We start from the raw sequence: 19,160 nt of genomic DNA, 5'->3' as shown, positions 1-19,160 counted from the left end.
TCTAGTGGGGCCATCCATATATTGCTTATGAAAATCACCCCAGGCAGATGTTCAAGCACTGGAGGAGCTGTACACCATGGTAAACAAACACCAACCAGCATACTCCGATGCCTTTCCCATGCCAGGGACTTAAAGCCAGCCTGAAGAAATCACTCCCATCAGAAATGCCTGTTACTTCATGCCCTCACTTTGGGAAATACGATCACTTGGCTGAGTTCCTTCTTCCTGTATATAGGTAGCGACTAAAGAGCTCAGCCCCAGCTGTGAGTACCACACCTGGTCGCGTTCTTAAAATCCATGCAGACCAACTAGTTGGAGTTTTTGGAGACATCTTCAATCTGCCATCACTAACGTCAGAGGTTCCCAAATGCTTTAAAAGGACATCAATAAAACTGGTGCCAAGAAGGTTACATGCTTCAATGACTACTGACAGGTGGCACTAACATCCGTGGGGTGATACAGTGGTTTGAGAGGTTGGTTATGGTGCATATCAACTCCAATCTCATCAAGAACCTAGACCTACTACAATTTGCCTACCGCTACAATAGGTCAACAGAGGATGCGATCTTGCTGGCTCTCAACTGGACACTGAGACAATGAAAACACATATATTAGGCTGTTGTTCATAGACTAGGACTCCACGTTCAAACCATCAACCCCTCCAAACTGGTCACCAAGCTCATGGAACTGGGTCTCTGCACATCCCTCAGCAACTGGATCCTTGACTTCTTCATCAATCAAACACAATCCGTATGAATAGGCAGCAACATTTCCTCCTTGATAACCATTAGCATGGGAGCATCTCAAGGCTGTGTGCTCAGCCCTCTGTACTCACTCTCTATCCATGACTGTGTAGCCAGACACATTACCAACTCCATCTTCAAATCGGCCAACGACACCACCGTTGTTGGACAAATTAAGGTTAACGATGAGTCAGAGTATAGGAGGGGATCGATTGACTGACCAAATAGTGCCAGAACAGGCAGCATCTCTGAAGAATGCTGGCATTACCTTGCTGGCTTTATCTTGCACAAAACATTATTCCCTTATCATGTATCTATCTATCTTTATATATATATATATATATATATATTATTATATTACTAAAACTTTGATCTTGTGTGTGTGTATATGTATATATGTATATATTTTGAGATTTGGTTATGGAACTACAGCCAAAACGGTAAACGATAGCGCCACAATTTTAGCACCACCTTAATCACCATTGTCCTGGCAACTGTTAATGAAAAGTTTCATTTAAAGTAATCTTATATTTTTAAAGTTAAAGTTTTAAAGTGCCAAGTTTCTCATAGTATTCTGCGACCAGCTCCAATTCCTAGCTATTTCTCCATGGCTTCCTTTTTCAAGAAGATTCATTACTATCCATATAGTTGTCTAGAATAAGATAGTGTTGACGTTGACATCAGTTTAGTTCAAATAATTTAGTTACAACTTATTATTCGTGTTTCTTCTTTGAGTTGTCAGTTGATAAAAACAAATCAGCCCAGGTATATGTGGAGTTACCATAAACAAGTAAAATACCATCTGTGGCATATCTATGCTTTCACTAGATTCACACAACATCTTGTTGCAAACATACCAATAACACTCTATCCCTCCAATAGGACATTTATTCCCTCTTCCTTGATGATCCTTGGCCTAATGCACAGAATAGATGAAAAGTTGAAAGGATAAGCAACTGATCAGCATTAAAATCTCATCTGTTTGCGAATTAGTCCAATCTCTTTCATATACTGTAACAAAGAAATCCCTCCTCAGTTTAGTACAGACTCATGGATCAGGAACAAACAGTCATTCAAACATTACCCAAAACACACAATACAATGCAAATTAGCAGCGAGAGTCATCATGCTTTTGGGAAAGAAAAACCCCTATTAGGCACTGTTACTGAAGTGACATTACATGCATATTATGGAAGCCTCACATGCCTACACTGCACAGGAATATCAATTAATTCCTCAAGAAAATACCATTTTACACAGAAGAATGCACACATCAACTTTGCAGAGAATTATACTTGTTGGCAAGTTGTACAGAAATATTTTAAAGCACTATAAACCACAAATTAAATGTACTACCAAATTAAGCCAAGCACACGTCCTACAAAAGGGTAATGAAGAAGCTGATATTTCTCAAAATTAACTTTAGCATGAAGGTAAACATTAAACATTACAAAGGATGTAATAGTGCATATACATAAACAAACACTAAATAATTTCACGAGATTGCACCACTGCTATGCACCATCAGCCAGTGCAAAAAAAAACCTTTTTATGCCCAAGCCAGCATTGTACGAGATACAGCAACAGCAGGGGGAGGAGCAATAGCATCAATTGAACAAATACACACCACTCTTTAATCCACTCACTTTTTATGAGCCTTCTCTTTCTTTCCTTTTGGCCTCCTCTTTCGAGCTTGAATGGCAAGGACTGACAAAACAAGAAATAATAGAAGAGAAATTTAAAAACCGAAACTAAAAATCCTCCTCTCAAACACAAAACTCTCTCAATCGTACAGTGTGTTATTCGTGGCTGTGTGTTTTAAGAGTGCCTGGTGTTTAAACTGAGTGGCGAACAGCCTTCTATTTGCATTTTTTTACCTTTCCTGGAACTCATTTTTCCAGCCGGGATTGTCCTCGCTGAGCCGCGCGCAGGCGCAACCGTCAACTCCCAGGCGCTCGAGCGCGAGGAAACGCGGTTGACCCATACACAAGCGACGTCACACAGCCCATGCATGGAAGGCATCTCATTGAAAGGCCAACATCAAAGATGCAAAGTGTGTAGGAAGCATGCTGGTGGGCACCTTACAACCCAGCGGTATGAATTAATATTAATTTCTCTAACTTCAAGTAATCCTCTCTCTCCGTCCCTACCCCCACCCAGATTCTCTCACACTGATTTCACTGTCCACCTGATTCATTTTACTGTTTGTATGCTTCCTTGTCACCTGCCCCTCAGCCAACAATGAGCCATTCTACATTTCCTTGACAAATGTCTGCTTTGATCTGTCGTTTTCACACCTCACCTTTCCTCATCTCTAATTTCTCCCTTCCCTGATTCTTGGTCTGTAGAAGGGTCTCGACCCGAAACGTCACCCATTCCTTCTCTCCAGAGATGCTGCCTGTCCCGCTGAGTTACTCCAGGATTTTGCGTCTATCAAAGATGGAAAAATACCCTCAAACCTCATCTTTCTGTAAACATCATAATCCTGAATTATGTTTAGAGCTACAAACACGTATTTTTCACCATCATTTAGATAATGAACCATTTTACTTTAAATAATTTAAACATTCATCTTCAGTTTCATAAGGATACATTGATTAACTTATTCACTTGCTTTTTCTTCCTGCTAACCTTGAGTTAATGAAAAATGAATTTTATATTGCTTCATCCCAAACATTCATTGTGCACATTATTGATAAATATCAACTGAATTGATACATGAAATTAGAGCAGCATAAACAGGATGGTCACTGTTTTTATCCTAGGGTAGGGGTGCCTAAACTAAAGGACATAGATTTACTGGAGGAGAACGATTTAAAAGTGGTCAAGCAGCAATAGTTACTAGTGGGGTGCCCCAAGGCTCGGTGCTGGGACCTCAGTTATTTACAATATATATTAATGATTTAGACAAGGGAATTAAATGTAACATCTCCAAGTTTGCAGATGACACAAAGCTGGGTGGCAGTGTGAGCTGCGAGGAGGATGCTATGACGCTGCAAGCAGTTTTGGATAGGTTGGGTGAGTTAACAGATGCATGGCAGCTGCAGTATAATGTGGATAAATGTGAGGTTATCCACTTTGGTGGCAAGAACAGGAAGGCAGATTATTATCTGAATGGTGTCAGATTAGGAAAAGGGGAGGTGCACCAAGACCTGGGTGTGCTTGTACATCAGTCACTGAAAGTAAGCATGCAGGTACAGCAGGCAGTGAAGAAAGCTAATGGCATGTTGGCCTTCATTGCATGAGGATTTGAGTTTAGGAGCAAGGAGGTCCGACTGCAGTTGTACAGGGCCCTGGTGAGACTGCACCTGGAGTATTGTGTGCAATTTTGGTCTCCTAATTTGAGGAAGGACATTATTGCTAGTGAGGGTAGGTTCACCAGGTTAATTCCCAGGAATGGTGAGACTGACATATGATGAAAGAATGGGTTGACTGGGCATGCATTCACTGGAATTTAGAAGGATGAGAGGGGATCATAAAGAAACATATAACATTCTTAAAGGATTGAACAGGCTAGATGCAGGAAAAATGTTCCCAATTTTGAGGGAGTCCAAAATCAGGGGTCACAGTTTAAGAATAAGGGGTAGGCCATTTAGAACTGAGATGAGGAAAAACTTTTTCACCCAGAGAGTTGTGAATCTGTGGAATTCTCTGCCAGACGGCAGAGGAGGCCAACTCACTGGATGTTTTCAAGAGAGAATTAGATTTTGTTCTTAGGGCTAAAGGATTCAAGGGATATGGGGAAAAAGCAGGAAAGAGGTACTGATTTTAGATGATCAGCCATGATCATATTGAATGGTGGTGCTGGCTCAAAGGGCCGAATGGCCTACTCCTGCACCTATTTTTTTCTATGTTTCTATATTTTCACACAGGATGGTACAGAATGAATTCAATTACAATGCTTATAAAGAAACAATTTTCCAAAAATAAACTTTATTCAGAATAAAAGATAAACACAAAAAATCATGGGGAAAAAAGTCTGTCTATACATTCAATATTGTCAACCTCAGTCGTGTTTGCCCTATAATCTTTAATCCTAACACACCTCCCACTCATATAGCCCCTTGGGGTGATATCCGTTCTCTTCTTTGAGGGGTGTTCCACCAGGACTCGTCCCCTCAATGTTCAGTGGCAGGACTCTAGACCGACCCTCCTCCACAGAGCCCTCACATGGCTGCACCAAGCTTCAGTGCGTCCCTCAACATGTACTCTTACAGTGTGGAACGGGCCAGTCGGCAACATTCCCTGACTGACGTCCCCCTGTGCCAAGAGATCATAAGTTTTCAAGCAGAACAAAGAGCATCTTTCATTGAGTCAAAGGTCTTCCAGCAGCACTTGACGTCTGTCTCCAAGTATATCCCTGGGAACGGCCGGTGTATCAGGGAATCCTCTGTTACCGAGCTGTTCAGGATGAACCGTGCATGACAAGGACCTTTTCCAGACCTTTGCAAATCCACACTCTGCGAAGAGGTGGGCAACCATCTCCCCTCCATAAAATTTGGACAGGTATATAGATAAGAAAGGTGTAGAGGGATATGGAGCAAACACCTGCAAATGGAACGAGCTCAAGTAGACAACTTGGTTGGCATGGATGAGTTGGTAAGGGCCTGTTTCTATGCTGTTTAACTCTATGACTCAATGAATATAGTTGTTAATTTCAACCTGATAGTGATCTGCCTCACTGTTGTTGCCAACAGATACATACAGCAGTTCTTCCAAAATATTTCACTCTTCCAAACTGCCACACCTTTCACCCTCTGTTCCCCCCTCCATTCCCACCCCCTTCCTCTTTCATCCTCCCTTCCCCTTACACTCTCTCCCCTCTCCTGCCCCATTCCTTCCCCTCCCCGCACTCCCTCGTCCCCATTCCTTCCGCTCCCCCTTTTCGTTCCCCACTCCCCATACCCCCCTCTACCCCAACACCCCCCTCAACACCCCCCCTCTCCCTCAACCCCCACTCCCCAACACCCCTCCTCTCCCTCAACTACCCCATTCCCTTACTCCTTTCCCACCCTCAACCCCATCCCCTCCCACCTCTTCCCTCAACCCCCTCCCTCCTCACCTCTTCCCTCAACCCCCTCCCCTTTCCTCACACGCCATCCCCCTTCCTCACACGCCATCCCCTTTCTCACACGTCCTCCCCCATATGCTCCTTCTTCACGCCCTCCCCTTCCCCATGCGCTCCTCCTTCACGCCCTCCCCTATGCGCTCCTCCTTCACGGCCTCCCCTTCCCCATGCGCTCCTCCTTCACGGCCTCCCCTTCCCCATGCGCTCCTCCTTCACGGCCTCCCCTTCCCCATGCGCTCCTCCTTCACGGCCTCCCCTTCCCCATGCGCTCCTCCTCCATGCGCTCCTCCTCCATGCGCTCCTCCTCCATGCGCTCCTCCTCACACGCCCTCCCTTTCCCCATACGCTCCTCCTTCACGCCCTCCCCTTCCCCATACGCTCCTCCTTCACGCCCTCCCCTTCCCCATACGCTCCTCCTTCACGCCCTCCACTTCTCCAACTGCAGCAAATGTTTGCTGGAATAGCGGATATTGCGCCGACCTCTGTAGCGCGCGGCCAATGAGCGAGAGCGAGGGGGAGTCGAGATACCGCCCGGTTGCCGCACGTGTTTCCGCTCTGCCTGTAACCTGCTGCATGTTGTGGTGAGTAATGAGGGGGTTGTTGGGGCTCTTCCTCAAGCACGGGGTGGGCAAGATATCGTAGGGAACATATGTGACACCGTGCGATGAGCCGAGGGTTTGTAATAAATCGCCGAGTGTGCACCCTCCATTCCCTCTTGGACATCCGTTGGCGTGAAGATAATGACCCCTGTAGTGGATTGTAGTTATTGCTTATATTGCACGTTGTAAATTAATTATGGATATGTACAAATATTAATTTCTGTTGCAATATCAGAGGTATAGCAAGAAAAGGCTTGTCATTTTGGATACAACAGAGTACAGATGAGCTGTAAACAAAAATAATGTCCAGTGAAATAGAAAAAGGAAATCGGAACTTTGCATACGAAGGAAATACATCCTATATGGAGCATTTTTCTCAAAAAGAAATAGATTCCATAAGGAGTTAGGACTTATAGCATCATAATCGTAATGGGAATTGTCAGCTACATAATATAGTAGAAAACCAGGCTGGAATTATGAGAGGCTGCATTATGAGAAACAGTAATTGCTAGACATTTGGAATAAAATAAAATGCTACATATATTCAGTTGGTCAAATAACCTATGAAGAGAGATGGAAAAACTAATTTAAGTTAAGATCATTTGTCTGTAACATCAAAACCTACCTGGTTTGACATAAATAGGAAAACCAAGTTGAAATTGCTAAATTCACTATTGAGCAACAAGAGCTGCAATATATCAATACAGATAATCAGGTCCTGATCCTTGAGTTTATGATGACCTTCATTGGAAGAATGGGATGACAAAGTGAGAGATGGGGCAGGATGAAAAATTGAAGTGAGAGACCAGGATGCTCTGCAGCCTTGCAGACTGAATACATGTGTTCTGCAAAGTGGTCACTCAATCTCTGGTTTCTTCAATGTCTTGGATACTGCATCATGAAATTGAAGAAGTGCAAATAAATTGTTGCTTCACTGTTTAGGATTTTTTTGGTTGCTGGATGGTAGAAAAGGACCACCTGAAGTGTAATGAGAGGAAGAGGATCTATATGGTTAATGGGGGTCATAGTCCAGCAGAAGGTTTGAAAAGGTGCCTGAAAATGAATATTTTACCTTTGAGAGCCCATTTTACCGAACCACAACAGCGCTGTCATTTGTCAACAGATTTCATCTTTCTTATGACACTGGTCCTTTTAACCTATCGGATCAAGGCCAATTCCATAGGACCGATTACCTCCACCCCCTCCTTATTTCTCAGTAGCCTTGCAATTTTATTCCCTTGCATGGTTTTAGCTATACCAAGAGATTGGTTAGGCTGGGTTTGTTTTCCCTTGAGCGAAGGAGGCTGAGGGCTAATCTGATTGAGTCATTTAAAATGATTGGAGTCATACGTAAGGTAGATAGAAGAAGGTAGGAGAATCAAAAACAAGATGTTGGTGAAAGGTGTGAATTTTAAAAGGGATGCTTGTATATTTCCTTCCCTTTAAACTCGCTGGGTTCATAAGAATCCTTTTCACACCACGTAACAATAAAAAAAAGTAAAATAAAGATGTGTGTGGCTATTATTACAAGTCACATACAACAGTCAGAAAATCTGTTACACCACTGAAGTGCCAAAGGTGTATCAGCAAAAGTGAAACTAGAAAAGAAATGCTAAGTTCCCCTGTATTATTCTTTGAGTCTCTGTGTAATCTTAAGTGAACATCATGTTCTTTAGATGTTTTCTAGAGAGGATGTGAATCTTATTGAACTATTTTAAGTTTTGAAGAAATCCATATTCTTGTTGCTTTAGGATTTCCTCTTTCCGTCAAGTTTTTAGAAATATTCTCTGTCATGTGCCTTTGAAAGTCTGACAGTCAAAAAGAATATGGGCTACATATGAGAAAAGTAAACTTGTGTCTACATTACTCAGCAAGATGGAAGAGAACGAAGCAAGTAATCTTTCTGTAAAACGTCCTTGCCCAGATCATGGCGAAGACCAATGTAAGCAAGAACATAAAAAGACCAGACTTTCAGAACCTAGTGCATCTTCTAATCCGTCTGCTGTTTGCAAACATACTGAGAGTATTGAAAGTGGTTTGCAGGCCGTTTCTTCCAGTCAAGATGAGAATAATGGAAAAAGCATTGTGGAAGAAGCTGATGCTGTGCTTCAGGAGGACGAAGAAGGTGATGGAGACAGCTTTGCTGATATGATGAAACACGGCTTGGTTGAGCAGGATGTTGGAATCACAAAGTTTGTCAGCATTCATGAAGGCTTCTCAGGAATATTAAAGGAAAGGTAAAGATAAGTGTAGATTGTATTTCACAAAACTGAAATTAAATTGACAACAGCAAGATCATTATGTATTTTGCATAAAGACTTTGTCATTTAAAAAAAAAATTGTTTTTTAACAAACGTACTTGCTCTTTTTTACAATTAGCTCTCGTTAAAATATATATATACAACAAATAAATATTTTTATGGCTTTATCTCTAAAACTTGTTTTGAGTAGGAATTAACTTTTGTTAATTGAATGACCACAGAATAGTACAGCACAGGAACATAACCTTTGGCTCACGATGTATGTGTCAAACATAAATCCCTTCTGCCTGCATTTGATCCATATCCCTTCATTCTCTGCCTATTCAAGTGCTTATCTAAAAATCCTCTTAAACTCCACTATTGTATCTGCTTTATCTCTGGCAGCGCATTCCGGGCACCTACTACTCTGCAAAAAAAAGTGCACATTTCCTTTGAACTTTGTCTCTCATCTTAAGTATTTGACTACACCTGAATTCTGTCTACCCTATCTATGCCGCTTACTATTTTATTAACAGCTATCAGATTTTTCCTCAACCTGCGACATTGCAGATAAACAATCCAAGTTTGTTCAAACTCTCTTTACAGCTAATGTATTCTAATCAAACCATAATTATGTAAACCTCTTCTGCACCTTCTCCAATACCACAATATCCTTCCTGTAATAGAGTGACCAGAGCTGCCTACAACAGATCAAGTGTGGCTTAACCATAGTTTTATAAAGCTACAACTTGCCTTCTTAACACTGATACTCAAGGTCCCGACCAATTATGGCACGCATAACATGTGCCCTCTTTACCACTCGCTCTATCTATTTGTGTTGCCACTTTCAGGGAGCTGAGGACTTGGACCCCAAAGTTCCTCTGTACATCAATGCTGTTAAGGGTTCCATCATTAACTTGATTAGGTTTCCACTTACATTTAACCTTCCAAAGTGTAAAGTCACCATGGGATCCCATGCATTTAAAAATTCCGGATCCGCTATGAGGCATCTTGTCAAATGCCTTGCTAAAATTCTTTTAGACAACATCCATTGCTCTACCCTCACCAATCACCTTCATCACCTCAAAAATTCCAATCAATTTCGTAAGACATGACCTGTCCTAGACAAAGCCATGGTCACAGTCCCTAATTAGCCCATTATCTTCCAAAAGCAAGTAAATCCTAATGCTACGATTCCTCTCCAATAGTATGTCACAGTGAGAATGTACAAACTCCGTACAAACAACACCTGTAGGATCGAACCAGGGTCTCTGACACTGTAAGCTGCAACTCTACCGCTGCACGACTGTGCGTTGAATGAATATGTTGTGGTCCAATTTATGCCTCTGCTTTTCAATATGGATAATACTTTTTCAGTGATTTAAAATCATATTGTGCAATGTCTAAAATACATTAAGATCAATACTGTATAATCTACTGTTATTTCAACATAGATATTGCTTGGGGAAACTTTCCAAATGAAGCATTGTCAATATGTCATTTATTTAGTTTATGTTTCTTAAATATGATTTATGCTGAGATGAGATACTATATGGTAATAGAATATTATTGTCTTTGTCTTTAGATTGTACAATTGCCTTTGTTCATTCACTCAAGTCTCCTAACTATTGGTTTTAAGAAATACACCCCATGCAATTGATTAAGTGAGCATCTGGGATAATGATGAACTCTGAACATCAGCATTCCCTGTCTCATTGAAAATGGATGCAACTTGGAATAATGAAGGGAATCTTTAAAATAAGGAAGTAAAATTGATGTTGATTTACAATTTTCTGCGCTTTATCTCATACAGGTATTCCGATTTTGTTGTGCATGAAATAAACAAGGAAGGAAAGGTAGTTGTTCTGGATGATTTATCTGTACCAAATGATGATGATAAGGTAAGGACTTTCAGCCCAGACGTTATTGCATGTCAACAATGATAGACTAGTAATTGTGCACAAAAGGACATTGAAGCATGTTTGAGTCCTATATTTGAGTGCTACTTTGTAATAAATACTAGCCACACACAAAGTATCATATGAAGAATAATGATAAAAAATGGATTTACTTCATTCTCTCCACCACTTTTGTAATATGCGTCATCAACAAAATGTACTGCAGTAACTCATCCAGGCTTTTCTGACAACACCTCATAAAAGTCCGTGACCTCGACTTCCCAGAAAGATAAGGGCAATGAGTAAGTAGCTAGCACATTCTACAGGTGCCCCTCCAAGTTGCGCACCTCCAAACTTGGAAATATACCACTGGTCTCGACCCGAAACGTCACCCATTCCTTCTCTCCCGAGATGCTGCCTGACCTGCTGAGTTACTCCAGCATTTTGTGAATAAATCGACTGGTCCTTCATCGTTGGAATTCCCTGCTCAACAATATTATGGGAGTAACTTAACCAGAAGGTAGCTCACTGCCTCCTTCTCAAGAGCAAGTAGGAATGGGTGATAAAAGCTGGGCTTACTGGCAAAATATAGATTCTGAAAATGAACATGCATAAAAAGTAAATTTGCTGAAATTTTTGTTTAAAATCAGCATTGTGTAATATGAAAGGGCTCAAGTGATCTTAGTTCTTGCATACTTATTGGACAGATTTTGGAACTGAAGATGCATAAATAAGTTCTGATAGTTACTGTTGTGTGTCTGGAATATAGAGGCAAATATATTATGTAATATCCATATTAATTAATTTTGTTTTCTGCTTGATACTAAAATAACATTGTTTATGATTTACTTAGGATTCGGTTTATTTTGTGTGTGTGAGGCAAGGCTAAGCCAGAGTTACTCATGGGTGAACCAAAGTGATAGTGAGGAAAATACTTTTTAAAGTCAATAGTCAATAGTCGTTTATTTGTCACATACACATAAATGTGTAGAGAAATGAAACATTACCCGCAGTTGAACAATAAGACCAATAAGAATAATCAATAAAAATGCAATAACACATACAATCACAAACTAACACCAAACAAAAAGAAACATTCATCACAGTGAGTCTCCTCCAGTCACCTCCTCACTGTGATGGAAGGCCACAATGTCTTTTCTCTTCCCCTGCCGTCTTCTCCTGTGGTCAGGCTGTTGTCGTTGCCACATCGGGGCGGTTGGGGCTCCCGACATTGAAGCCCCCGCTGGGCGGTGAAAAATCCCGCAGCCTATTCCAGGCCGCGCCGGACTGTGAAAGGTCCGCGGCGGGCCGACCCAAGCCCCGCGATTCGGGGCGGGCGAACACGCTGCCGCTGCTGGTGCTCCCGATGTCGGCCCCCATCCAGGGGCCTGCGGGCTTCCGACGTCCACGCGGCCCGCTCCGGAGACGAGTCGCAGCCGCTCCCGCAGCATCCGCAGGCAGCCAGCGCCGCAGGTGGTGAGTCCGGGCCGCGGGCTCTGCGAACCAGAGCCCCAGGTGGTCCCAGGTGCATGGCCGATGGTAGGCCGCAACGGGAACGGGGACACGACACAGAAACAAAGGTCGCGTCTCCGTTCGGGAGAGAGAATTTTACAGTTCCAGTTCCCGTTCCCCCCCACCCACCCCCCCCCCCCCCCCACACACATAACATACAAACCCTACACCATATTAAAACTACAATTCATACAAAAACAACAAAAAACACAAAAGACAGACGGACTGCAGGCAAGCCGCAGCTGCGACGGCATTGCTATAACAAACCATTGCTATATTTCTCATTGAACCCAACCAAACTTTAAAATTTGATTTTAAAATATCTACATTTGACACAATCTCCTGACTTGGAAAACATTGCTGATCATTGATGATTATGGAACACCCTTCCTGAGAACAGTACCTTCACCAAAGGGACTGTAACAGTTGTAAAAGTGGTAGATCACTGCGTTCTCATGGACAGTTATGTACGGACATTAAATGCTGTCCTTGTCAGAGATGTCCAGATCCCTTGAATGAATAAAAAACATTTCTGATATACAACGACGCTGCCCATAAATTATTCAAAACTGTCTCATTTTAATGCATTTGATAAATAGCGTGATTTTTTTTTGGCAGCTACAAAAGAAGTGCTCAGCAAGTGCAAGTACTTTCCTAGAGAAGAAACAAAAAGGTCTAATTTCAGTGCAGGAAGCAGATCAACAAACTGTCTTGTTTGCCACCGAAGCACTCTGCGAGAAACCTTTATAGGAAATAGATGTTGAGAAAAAGACACATGCTATTTGATTTTTCTTACCTCAATGTTTCTCACCTTTCTTGATGATTGTGCGGTAAATGTTGGCTGTATAAATGATTTTGTGACATTTTTAATCATCTTTTAGGAACCTTCAGAGGACATTTTTTCTGTCTTGTCATCTCAAGATAAAGAACGTTTGGAAGATCTTCAACTTTTTAAAAATAAGGAAGATTCTGTGATGATTGAGGTATGGATCAGTATTATTACATATTTAAGGGTTTTCAGGTCATTCAGTCTAGCTGTTCTGTGCTGTATAAAATTATGAGAGGCAGAGATAGAGTAGATAGTCATTATTTTTCCCAGAGTGAAACGGTTACATACTAGAGAGCACGGCTTTAAAATCAGAGGGGGAAAGTTGTTTACACCAAAGTGCCTAAATGCCCTGCCAGGGGTAGTGGTAGAAGCTTTAAGAGGCTTTTAGATAAGCACATGGATATGCAGGGCATGGTGGAATGTGGATCACGTACAAGCAGAAGAGATTCGTTTAAATTTGTCATCATATTTGACACAGGCATTGTGGACCGAAGACCCTGTTCCTGTGCTGGTTCTATGTTCTATATGCGTGTAGTACTCCAGCACTTGGAGGACTCCAGCTCTTTGTTTATTAAAGAAAATTCTTAAGTGGTTCGATAGCAAAGTTGCAAGGATAGTTGTTCTGGTGCCTGAGTGTATTTTTCAAAATAAAGAGTTAGCTATTCTGTACAAAATAAATTTCTTCATTGGTTTACAGATAAATAGATATTTGAATATTTTAGATGGTAATGCAGAAAATTGTTGTTAAGGAAAAGATTGCCATGATCGTGTTAAATGAGGAGCAGATACGTGGCTATATTGTGTAGTTGTATAGGGCCCTGGTAAGACCACGTCTGGAGTATTGTGTACAGTTTTGGTCTCCTAATTTGAGGAAGGACATCCTTGTAATTGAGGCAGTACAGCGTAGGTTCACGAGATTGATCCCTGGGATGGTGGGACTGTCATATGAGGAAAGATTGAAAAGACTAGGCTTGTATTCACTGGAGTTTAGAAGGATGAGAGGGGATCTTATAGAAACATATACATTATAAAAGGACTGGACAAGCCAGATGCAGGAAAAATGTTCCCAAAGTTGGGCAAGTCCAGAACCAGGGGCCACAGTCTTAGAATAAAGGGGAGGCCATTTAAAACTGAGGTGAGAAGGAACTTTTTCACCCAGAGAGTTATGAATTTGCAGAATTCTCTGCCACAGAGGGCAGTGGAAGCCAAATCACTGGATGGATTTAAGAGAGAGTTAGATAGAGCTCTGGGGGCTAGTGGAATCAAGGGATATGGGGAGAAGGCAGGCACGGGTTATTGATTGTGGACGATCAGCCATGATCACAATGAATGGCGGTGCTGGCTCGAAGGGCCGAATGGCCTCCTCCTGCACCTATTTTCTATGTTTCTATGTCTATGTTTCTATATATGTGACTGCAGTGATTTCTTACACATATATTAAAATCCTATCCCCCAAGTACCAGAGAAGAAAATGATCATGTTGTTCTTACTAAGTACAGGTCACAACGGAGCAAGTTACTGTTGCTATTTTTGGTTATGAGTTCTTTCTCTTTAAAATATCAAAGATTTTTCTAAACAGGTTATTGAAGATACTAAAGAAAAAAGAACAGTTATTCATCAAGCTGTGAAGAGTCTATTTCCTGGACTTGAGACTAAAACTGAAGAAAGAGAGGGAAAGAAATTTATTACAGCTTACCATGTTGCTGGGAGGACTGCATTGGCAAGTAAGTTTTGTGCTGTGGTAGATCCTTGGACTTGCCACAAGGAGAGATAGAAACATCACAGGAAATGTCAAGTTTTTATTAAATCTCAATTTTGATCCAGTGACAAGTCCGAAAAATGCTTGTATTAAACATTAAATTAGACTTTGTATAAAGCAAATGATTTGCTACCTTGGATCATTTACACTTTTGTAATTGAGTTTTTGCATTACTGGATGCTTCTCAAGAATATATTTCTAAAATTTATGGTATGTTTTTGTTTAAATTTTAGATAAACATTTTTGTGTAATCTTAAAAAAATCAAAATGCTGTTTTTCAGAATGCATAGTTGTTCCTTAATTTTGCTGGACTCCAAGCTATTAATTTTTGTTTACAGCTTTTGCATGTAACATGCATGTATTTGTTCCTTGGTTGTGCATGGTGTATGTTTTCAAATAATTTACTATATCCCTGGTGAAGATGTGATATTTTTACAAATCTAGTTTTCCTAGTTTTAAACAACAAGCTCAATGTTAAGTATTGATTGGGTCTTGTGGATTGAATCTCCAGCCAAAGTAAAGTGGAACATGTGCAGCAGCTCAAACGTTCTGCAGACCCTGTAGGTCTGATGACATAATATTTAGTTACAAAATAGGCATTTAATATATACTAGACCAAGTGGACCCGTTGGGGCCCAAACTTCTCCTGCATTGGTGCAGCACCCTCTCCCCCCCTCCCCCTCCCTCCACCTCCCTCCCTCCCTTCCCCCCTGCCTCCCTAGGAGATAGATTTAAACTTTAAAATGTGAATAACTTTAAAAATATAACGCCGATTTCAATGAAACCTCTTCCATTAGCACCAAAGGGATGACGGTGAGTAAGGTGGGCCTAAAATTGACGCGCTATCGTGTACCGTTTTGGCTGTAGTTCAGGAACAAACAAACAAACAAACAAGCGTTTTAGTATATAGATTAGCGAAGAGGGCCCGTTGGGCCCATTCCCACACCCCCCATTCTGTCCTCCCCCAACCCCAATCTTACTCTCCCCACACCCCCCCTTTCCCCACGACCTCCCCTTTTCCCAGTACCCCTATTTCCCCCACCACCAAGCCCCCTCCGGACGACCCCTGTTGTCCCAGTCCCCATTCTCAGACCCCGCCACCATTCTCTCTCCCCCAGACACACTCCTACTCTCCCCCACCCCCCCTTTCCCCAGCACACCCCTTTCCCCTACTCTCTCTTTCCCCCAGCACCAACAGGTCCGGGGGGGGGGGGGGGGGGTGCGGGGAGCGCATCAGTGAAAGGTCCGGGGGGGGGGGGGGGTAGCGGGGAGAGGGTCTCCCGGGTGTGGGAGAGAGTAGAGAAGCAAAGGGAGAGAGGAGAGGGGAGCCCATACGCACAGCAGCGGCACGCTGAAAGCATTCAATAAATCAATAGGAGGGGGGTTGCCCACACGCTGAAGGCCATGGAAAAAACGGCTGGGAATTATTTTTTTTTACTAAAACCTTTGTAACTTAAAAAATAAACGACCGAATCAAATAAAAATATCATTTTCCAGCAGAGTTCAGCGTGGTGATTAAGGCGGTGCAAAAATCGTGGCGCTACGGTTCACCGTTTTTGCCGAAATCAGCCGAAATAACCGAGAGAAAAAAAGTTTTGACTTTTAAACTTCTAACTTAAAAAGTATACGACCGAATTAAATAAAAATATCATTTTCAGCAAGCGTCCAGCGGTGTGATTAAGGCGGTGCAAAAATTGTGGCGCTACGGTTTACCGGTGTGCCGAAATCAGTGAAATATATATACAAGTGAGGAGATGCCGTGCATGCGTACTGAGCACAACCGCACCACAGCGCCCCCCTGAAAACCTTCAATAAATCAGGGGGGGCAGCGCTTTAAAACCTCTGTAACTTAAAAAATATGCGACCAAATTAAATGAAAATATCACGGCCGGTCGTCCGGGAGATTGGCGATTAAGGCGGTGCGAAAACCGTCGCGCTACGGTTCACCGTTTTGCCGCAATCGCTGTTACCTATATACACACGATATATTCAGGTCATTCCCAAAAAATATATATATACATATACACAAGATCTGACTTTTAATAAGATAGATACTGCACCATGGTGACTCTGAAACAATGGCTCAGGAATATAAATGATAAATGTTTGATTCAAAATGCATTTCCAAGTGAGTCAACTACACTGGTTTGTTGAAAATAATTTGACTTTAGTTTTTGGTCTTACAAATTTGATGAAGCTGAAATACAGATAATATATTAGAAAAGGAACTCTATCCATTGAATGGAACTGTACCCAGTTCATTTATGAATGTTAGGTTGTGTAACTTAAGGTTTAGATTATAAGAAAATAACTGCAGATGCTGGTACAAATCGATTTATTCACAAAATGCTGGAGTAACTCAGCAGGTCAGGCAGCATCTCGTGAGAGAAGGAATGGGTGACGTTTCGGGTCGAGACCCTTCTTCAGACTTAGATTGATTGTCAAGCGAGTTTTAGCAATATAACTCTACTGTTTTCTTTGGGGGAAGTTACAGAGTAGTGCTTTTGTGAAAACTGGAATTGACAACATAATGCTCTTCGTTTAAAAGTTCCTGTAGCATTTGGAAATAATCCTAAACTTAGTTTGGATCAATAGAATCCTGAAATCATTGGATTGAAGCTAATTTAATTTAGTGTTTGTCGGTGATATTGTGATGTAGTTTTCATCATCAATTAGCCTTGCTCTTTGATGAATTAGCCAGCCAGTTGTCACCTAACAATATGGTGCTGGCTAAACCATAAATATGAGTCAAACAGTACAGTATAATTAATCAGTTGTATGTAACACGTTGCTAAAGTAGAAGTCCATCTTGTAATACATGTGAGAGCTAGATTTATGGGGAAGATCTGGGCGGTACAGCAGTTAGTGATGTTGCCCCAGAGTTCTAGTAATCTGGGTTTGATTCTAACCTCTAGATCTGTCACTGTGGAGTTTACCTATTCACCCAGTGAGTTCTTCCCAGGTGGCCTATCCCCACATCCGAAAGACACAGTAATCAAAAGGGGAAGTTGATGAGCAGGTGAGACAGAGTAAGATCAAAGGTGTAGGGAAGTAGGAGAGGAAATTGAATTAATGGGATTAGTCTCCAACTTGTCAAATGGTCACCTTAAGTGCATGTAAGTCATCTAAGAAGTGGATGTGGGATTTAATATAAAATAATGTAGTTCAGTGTGGATTCAAGTAAAGACAAGACAAAATGCTTTTCATTTCATCAGGCAGAATTTAGTCAATGGAGAGTTGCTGAAGAGGCATAATCTGTATTTATGGGTAAAGCACATACCTGGTCTTGACAACATTAAGCTACTTTCCAATTAAAGATTATAAAAGCTGTTACTCAAAAATATTAATGAGTACAAAAGTTGAAATATTAAAAGCTTAACATGTGAAATCAATAACTATTGAGTTGGCAATTCAACCTTTTAATTCCTTTCGAACCATTTTGTAGATGCCTGATCTCTGACGAATGTTCAGAGGATCATGACTATGCTCCTTTTAATTGATTTCTTTATGACTTTTTGTAGATTAGCAAATAAATTCTTTTACCCCTTGGTTTCCATGTAAATTTAAAGTAGAAAATTGGAAAATATTTGAAGTACTGTGTGAGAATTCTTCTAGGATAAATTCCATGCGCTGGTTTACATTCAATGAATGTAAAAGTGTAGCTAAAATCCAAATTTTAGTTTAGTTTAGAAAAAAAGCATGGAAACAGGCCCTTCAGCGGTAGAGTTGCTGTCTTACAGAGCTTGCAGCACCGGAGACCCGGGTTCGATCCCGACTATGGGTGCTGTCTGTAAAGAGTTTGTACGTTCTCCCCGTGAGCTTTCTCCGAGAGCTTCGGTTTCCTCCCACACTCCAAAGACGTGCAGGTTTGTAGGTTAATTGGCTTGGTATAAATGTAAATTATCCCTAGTGTGTGTAGGATGGTGTTAATGTGCGGGGATCGCTGGTCGGCTTGGACCCGGTGGGCCGAAAGGCCTGTTTCTGTGCTGTATCTCTAAACTAAAAAGCCCACTGAGCACGCCAACCATCGATCACCCATTCACACTAGTTCTATGGTAACCCACTTTCTCATCCATTCCCTACACACTATAGGCAATTTACAATTGTCAATTAATCTACCAATTTTCACATTTTTGGGACACGGGAGGAAACCGGAGAAAACCCTTGCGCTCATAAGGAAAACATTCAAACTCCATAGACAGCATCCGAGATTAGGATCGAACCCCAGGTCTCTGGAATGATTAGGTATCAGTTGACCACTGTACTACCCTAAATGCTTATAATGTTTCATTTAAGAGGAAATTGTTTGTGCGCCAACTGTATCGTACCATCTTTAGTACTGAGTGCCTTTATGGACCTAGTTGGTTGATATTCGTTGGCTGTTGAAGCTTTGCAACAAAATTGAATCTGGTTTGAATGTGTGCCAAGGAGATAACAAAGTTGTTTCCATTCACTGAACTGGATTGTAAGGTATTTCATTAATGGCTCTGGTGCATTCAACTAACTTGGCAT

The 19,160-nt window shown here is 41.6% G+C and overlaps 2 protein-coding genes across 4 annotated transcripts in view; one reads left to right on the top strand and one right to left on the bottom strand.

Annotated features, from left to right (window-relative positions):
• srpk2 (SRSF protein kinase 2) overlaps positions 1-2,682 on the bottom strand; it is a 115,298-nt gene extending 112,616 nt beyond the window's left edge. The window contains exons 1-2 of one of the 3 annotated variants that reach the window (XM_078419672.1): positions 2,621-2,682; positions 2,390-2,450 (exon numbers count right to left, since the gene is read on the bottom strand). In XM_078419672.1, coding sequence (XP_078275798.1) covers positions 2,390-2,450; positions 2,621-2,636 — 77 coding nt within the window. In that variant the 5' untranslated portion in view covers positions 2,637-2,682. Of the gene's footprint in view, positions 1-2,389; positions 2,451-2,620 lie in introns of those variants that run through there. The other 2 variants (XM_078419676.1, XM_078419675.1) reach the window with 2 other exon arrangements.
• A 3,627-nt stretch (positions 2,683-6,309) lies between these two features.
• Positions 6,310-19,160, top strand: part of pus7 (pseudouridine synthase 7) — a 37,897-nt gene continuing 25,046 nt past the window's right edge. Inside the window, 7 exon segments of the mRNA XM_078419413.1 lie at positions 6,310-6,392; positions 8,162-8,218; positions 8,220-8,262; positions 8,265-8,647; positions 10,464-10,551; positions 12,942-13,043; positions 14,469-14,613. Of these exon segments, the coding sequence (XP_078275539.1) occupies positions 6,310-6,392; positions 8,162-8,218; positions 8,220-8,262; positions 8,265-8,647; positions 10,464-10,551; positions 12,942-13,043; positions 14,469-14,613 (901 nt within the window).

The sequence above is a fragment of the Rhinoraja longicauda genome, chromosome 23 (genome assembly GCF_053455715.1).
Source record: "Rhinoraja longicauda isolate Sanriku21f chromosome 23, sRhiLon1.1, whole genome shotgun sequence".
Classification (NCBI taxonomy): domain Eukaryota; kingdom Metazoa; phylum Chordata; class Chondrichthyes; order Rajiformes; family Arhynchobatidae; genus Rhinoraja; species Rhinoraja longicauda.
This window is presented reverse-complemented; position numbering and strand designations above follow the sequence as displayed.